Source organism: Mercenaria mercenaria, chromosome 5 (assembly GCF_021730395.1).
Source record: "Mercenaria mercenaria strain notata chromosome 5, MADL_Memer_1, whole genome shotgun sequence".
In the NCBI taxonomy this organism is placed as follows: Eukaryota; Metazoa; Mollusca; class Bivalvia; order Venerida; family Veneridae; genus Mercenaria; species Mercenaria mercenaria.
In genome coordinates this window covers 9,196,697-9,202,822 of record NC_069365.1, presented here as the reverse complement: position 1 = coordinate 9,202,822, position 6,126 = coordinate 9,196,697, and the positions used below count along the sequence as shown (strand labels likewise).

Below are 6,126 nucleotides of genomic sequence, written 5' to 3'. Positions count from 1 at the left end.
CCCACGGAGTTATTTTAGCATTCATATCGAATATATGTTTGTCTTTAAGAAATGTCTACATGAAAAAGAATCATATATCGAAAACTGAATTCTCAATTAACAATTTACAACTTTGTTTGAGCGTACTTATTTTATTAACAATTATAGGAATTTCTAGTATATGTCGAGGTAGCACCTGTAGGAAGTATTTACATTTATAGTCTACTCATCGGTTCCTCTTTGTTCCATGTAAGTTACTCTTATATATCGACAATAATAGTGTTGAAACATTGCTCCGTTATGGGTCATGCATTTGGAAACATCTTGAAAAGATTTTTAGTTCTAGGCTTTCTGTACATGACAGGATCTAGGACTGTTTCTGCATCGAATTCCATCGGACTTTTCATTTGTGTAACAGGTCTGGCAGTGTATACTTTGTTCAACAAAAATGAAAATGAAAACTGCGCAGTCAATAATGATCTGATGACCAAATCTACAAGTACGTATACATCTCCTTTTATTGTATTTGTCTATATAGTAATACATGTATATGTGAGTTTATTATAATGCTTATACACACAAGAAAACAATAATTTCTGAAATATACTTAAGCATTTTAATGCAAAATGTTTTATTTCATCAGATTGGTTGTTTTATGTTTTCTTGCACGTAGAAGTTTGACAGTAGAATGTTAACGAGAGTTTTCCCGTAAAGACAATCAGCATATTATATATTCCCCGTATGCGACTTCGGTATTTTCCGTTTTTTACGAAAGTTATTGCACGTTGAGTTACCTTACTTCCAAAGAATACCGCTTTACCTGAAGAGAATACGTAATCATACAGAAATATATATGATGTGAGAAACATATTTCATCAAACTATTTAAACCGTCTCTGAATGTTAAATAACAATTACTACTTATGTTAATATTTGCAGAATCTACAATTACGGAATTTATACATTATTACATACTCGTTTCTATTCCCCGTTAAGTTACACTGGTACCGGAAACGTCAATATTTTTCCATACACTGACGCCTGAATTTCATATCGGGTGCCTGACGTAATTCAGTGTGTGTTGTTGCACTATTGTTTTCTATTTAGTTCAGTATTGTCAATCCTATACAAACTATTGAACATATTTGTGATATTTACATTATATTTATAAGTGTAGATGCGTATGTAATAAAAAGGTTATTATCTTTGCATCGATAAATATGCTCCTAAATAAAATCTGGAAAGTAGATCCCTCGGAAGCACCGAGAACAAAGCAAACAGCGAAAATTGCAGACTCGGTTTTATTGAGTCTGTTCATGAGCAGTAATTGAATATGCAACACTGCTCACGCCCCCTAGCACCGGCTTAAGCAGTATTCAATCTTCAAATCTAAATGAGTTGAAATCAATGATCCCGAAGGACCAGAAAATATAACAACACTGAGATGAAGTCGGGGCGACTTTTTACGGCCGCCACACAGCACTTAACACCCGCTGTTGTGAAGTAAATAAAATCTGGAGTCGCGCAATATTTTTGCTGAAGAACTCGAGCATATTTCCCGATACAAAGCTAATAACCTATAATTATTTCATTTTTTTCAATGATGCAAATGACAATTTTAAAATATATATTATTTACATAAGCGACATTTACATTATTGATAACGTCGTTGCCTGACGACGTCATTAACATTCTTCTGAAGATCCATATAAATGGTGAAACCGGTTTAGGTTTTAAATTGTAATTTTACTCAATTATACTATGTAATACCAAAAAGGCATTTCCATTTCCTTCTATAATTTTTCCCGCTCTATATATGTATATAAGTGAGGAAATAAAGAAAAAACCTCAACGGAATGCAGCCTCTTTGGTAGGAAAAGTTCTTGAAAAATACATAACATTATAAGATGAAAATCTAATACTAATCCTGTGTTTTGTACCCGGCTTCTGCGTAGAGTATTGCTAAATTGAATTTGCTGCCATGTTTATACGAAATTTCGTTGCAAATTGGATACCTGTTCTCACCAACCTGATTTAAATTTGTCGACAAGTCATAACGCCGCTTCATAGAAAAAAAATGGAAAGCCGTTTCGATCTGATTCAATATAACATTCCTTTCCAAATGCAATATTTCTTGATTTAAATGCAGTAATCAATCCTTTGCAAACGCTCTGGATGACTCAGTTCCGTCCGTTATAAGAACTTCTTCTGGTAATTGCAAATATCATATTTCGTGCCGGTATCACGAACCTAATAAAGGGCGTTTATAAAACACTTGTGGATCAATCGTTGCATGAAATATGTCTTGAGTAGTTGTTCTCAAAAACAATATGGCGTCGTTTTGAAAATAAAAAAGTCATAAAAGAAGTCTCGCAAAATTTTATTTCCCAGCTGACCTGATAAAGAAAAATTTATTATAACCCTAGATTTCACCCTTTATATTGCTTGGAGGTAGGACAAATGCTGCTGTGCGACTGTCCCGTGAGTTTGCTAATAGTTTAGACATTTAGGATGTACGAGCGGTTTTTTTTTTTCAGGATATCAGCCATTTTGAAAAATGTTTCTTCGTATATTGCTTTCTAACAAAAGTTTTGCCAAAAATTAATGCTAAATTATTAAAATATGGCTAATAATGTAACATTAACTAAATAGATTCTACTTTTTGCGAAAAAAAACAACAAATTTTTACCCTTATTTCTGGCTGGCATTTGCCTAAAATTGACGTAAGATTTACAATGGGGTAGAGGTAGTTAATTTAAAATATAAATTTTAAGTTAAAGTGGAACAGGTTTGGTTTTGATATTTTTCTGACTGATACATATAATAATAAGCTATAATTGAAATAAAGGTTTTCAAGATAGCACTTTATATTATCTAGAAAATATGAATTAAAACAAAAAGAACAAAAAATATTTTAAAAAATCACCATTTTTTAACTGTTTTTTTCTTAATAAATTCTTAGATGCATGGTGACACCAACTATTTTTCTTTCCATTTTGGTCCTTCATTAGAGCTGCAAAATATTTTGAAAATCTTAACGTCGGAATTTTTTTTGTAGATCTAAATACGTTTTCCATTAAAAATAAAGTGGGTGGGGTAATTATGTCGACATGTAAAAATGAAAGAGATTTGTTAGTGACATTTATGCTTATATAATACTGACATCACCTTGTATTCAAATTAAGCTGTAAGACCTGAAATCACTATAACATTAAGTGGGATATTATATGTTTTATAAAGTAGCACCATTTTTTCAGTTTTACAAAATTTCAGAAATGCTTAAACAGTGGATGAAGAAAATGCCCTATAAAATTAAAACGAATCCAGTGACCTATGTTTTTTCTTTTCTGGTTTGTCTTGAAAACTAATGTTCTTCAAGCTCACAGAGTATGAAAAAATTCTTAACGTTAGAAAAAAATCGTTCCTACATCCTTAAGAAGTAACTTGTTTGTTTTGTTTTTGTCGGGTATAACGTCACACCGGCCCAGTTATAGGCCATATGGCGACTTTCCAACCTTTAATGGTGAATGAAGACCCCAGTAGCGCCTTCATGCATTATGTCATGTACCGATGGGTACCTTGGTAGCACTTTGACAAGGCAACATAATTTTTACCTGCAGTTTGATATGAATCAATAAATGTAATTGCTTATATAGTTCCAGACATCATGGTATGTCCAAAGTACTTGGGGACGGGATTATTTAAATATGTAGCATGAGAATATCAAATTACAGTGTGTAGCCGTGAAACAAATTGAAAAGCGTAGGGGTTGACTTGAATAATTAGATTATTGCGTTCTTTGCTATTTGTTTGGTCTTCGCTATGTGAAAGGTTTACTTTGTCAGGTTTGTGTACATTACACATCAATGCATACGCTGAAATCTTCATTTTTTCAGATACAGCCAGGAACACGCTTTCCATCATATGCATATCGGCTGCTACTGTATTCATGGTGTTTCTGGCAAACTATGGAATAACTGGCTACATTAGTTCAATGACGTACAGCCGTACTTTATCTCTTTCAAAACCACTCAACTTTAGCATCAACGATTTCTTTTCGGTAGATCTTGTTGAAAACCCAGAAGAAGCAAATAAACTCTCTCCTTTACTTACAACAAGACCGGGTGTTATCGAAGAAGCTCAAAGAATACATAAGAATACATTCAAGTCTTTGTTGGGCAAATATAAATATGCAATGCTTTTCAATTATTCTCCGTCTGAAAATAAAGGCGATTCAGCTATAGTTGTTGGAGAAGTTATCCTTTTGCATAAACTGAATATAAGTGTCGTTTTTGCATGTAAATTCGGTTGCACGAAACAGCGTTTAGATAAAGCGCGAGCTATAGGTAAGAATTATACGGATAACGAACTTGTAATTCTGTTTCATGGTGGCGGGAATGTGATAGGTTGGCCGGTAGCGGATCACTGGCGTTCAGATTTGATTCCACGTTTTATGCGATTCAATATTATCAGGTTTCCTCAAAGTATTTTATATATCAAACCACAGTCCCATATCGAATTTTGCAAGAAGCTGTATGCAACGCACCCGAGGTTAACATTCATATGGAGAGATAAAACCTCATACATACTTGGAAAAGAACTTTTCCCTAAAGTGCGCTCTTTGTTGTCGCCCGATATGGCTTACCAGATTGGACTTGTGCCTCGTTTCATGCAACCAATTTACGATATACTTTGGATCAAACGCGGGGACAAAGAATCACCAGTATATGAAACACCACAAGCCCCAATAGGCTTAAGTATGCACGTTTCTGATTGGATAAATTGGAAAACACCGAGAGGCACTTCACCTATGGAGGATACGTTTCTTATGACAACAAATGGCATGATGTTTCTGCAGAGAGGGCGGATAGTGATCACAGATCGCCTTCATGGGCATATTTTATCAACTCTCCTTGCCATTCCACACGTCTATATAGACAACAATCAGCGAAAAATTTCTAACTATCACAACACTTGGACGGCTGGGTACGAAAAAATATATTTTTGGCCAATTCTAGCTCGGATGCTGTTGCAAAAGCAAGGCAATTGCTGATAAAGCTAGATAAAGATTTGCCTGAAATAAAAGGGTTTTATACTAATACGGGTAAATGAATATCCAGTGTAATAGTAACTTATTACAAGGTACAGTCATGCTCCAAATATTTATTATCGACGGGCTGGTATTAAGACAGAAATTTTCTTTTAACACAACGAAAAAGACCAAAGCTTTTGAATCCCATGAAGGGTTTTTACCTTGTTTCCTTTACAAGCACTTGTACTGGCATACTGAGAAGCATCTGTTACAATATATAGACCCAAAGAGATTCTTTCTAAATGAAACTTGTTTTCTTCTTGTGTAATTGATCAATGGTTGTCAGAATATGTATCTGGAAGATATTATAGTCTCAGTTATCTTTTACACAAAGCTAACCTACTTATACCCTTATCATTCTGGACACGAATAATTCTGCCTTTGCGACCGGTGTAGATGGATGCGCAGGCTTATCATGATCAGTCAGTATCTTTTTGGTAAGCACCCGCCTTAACAGTTAATGGTACTGTCTAAATTGAATGTCGGATAAGTTCCTTATAAAAATTTAGCAGGCTAAGGGTCAATGTTTATGCTGAAATAAGGATAACACGGCAGATATAGTTGGTCATTGTGTGCCATTACTGAGTGATAACTAATCTCATATGTTAAGTGTTACAACTTACAAGTAATATTATTGGCGGTTAACATAGAAATATTCACCATGGCGAGGCATATGTATTTCGTATGAAGGTATTCTATATTTTCAATTTTGTTTCATTTCTAAACGAACCTAGCACTGCATACAAATAGATATACAATATACGCAATACTTTTTATTTTTGAATAAGATGTTCATTTCTTAAGATTTTCTTCACCATGTACTGGGTATATATATGTATTACTGTTATAATCCTAAAATTTTAGTCAGTGGATTTCTAGTCAGTAAACATTTCATATGAAAAACACAAAATGGTTAGACTTTCTGCTGAAAAAAGCTCTGTTGCTCCTCAAAACGGTAGCAACGCATTTTGGTAGTCACTACCAAAATTTGACCGAGTTGTGGTAGTCACTACCAAAATGTGTTAGACTCAAAGCAATTTGGTAGTTTACACAAAT

General features: G+C 34.1%; 1 protein-coding gene across 3 annotated transcripts; it reads left to right on the top strand.

Annotated features, from left to right (window-relative positions):
• The first annotated feature begins 247 nt into the window (after nucleotides 1-247).
• LOC123562719 (uncharacterized) lies at nucleotides 248-5,277 on the top strand. 3 transcript variants are annotated; one of them, XM_053544811.1, is made up of 2 exons: nucleotides 248-478; nucleotides 3,875-5,277. In XM_053544811.1, exons 1-2 carry the CDS (start codon nucleotides 280-282, stop codon nucleotides 5,029-5,031), a joined length of 1,356 nt encoding a protein of 451 aa, XP_053400786.1. In that variant the 5' UTR covers nucleotides 248-279; the 3' UTR covers nucleotides 5,032-5,277. The 3 variants fall into 3 exon arrangements, with proteins under 3 accessions (XP_053400786.1, XP_053400787.1, XP_053400788.1); XM_053544812.1 differs by lacking the exon at nucleotides 248-478 and adding an exon at nucleotides 1,651-1,848; XM_053544813.1 differs by lacking the exon at nucleotides 248-478 and adding an exon at nucleotides 1,659-1,718.
• Nucleotides 5,278-6,126: the final 849 nt, after the last annotated feature.

Excerpts from the sequence above, each read along its gene's own strand:
- LOC123562719 (XM_053544811.1), top strand. The coding sequence starts at position 280 with ATGGGTCATGCATTTGGAAACATCTTGAAAAGATTTTTAGTTCTAGGC. Across the intron at positions 479-3,874 it reads TCTGATGACCAAATCTACAA|ATACAGCCAGGAACACGCTT; the intron begins GTACGTATACAT and ends TCATTTTTTCAG.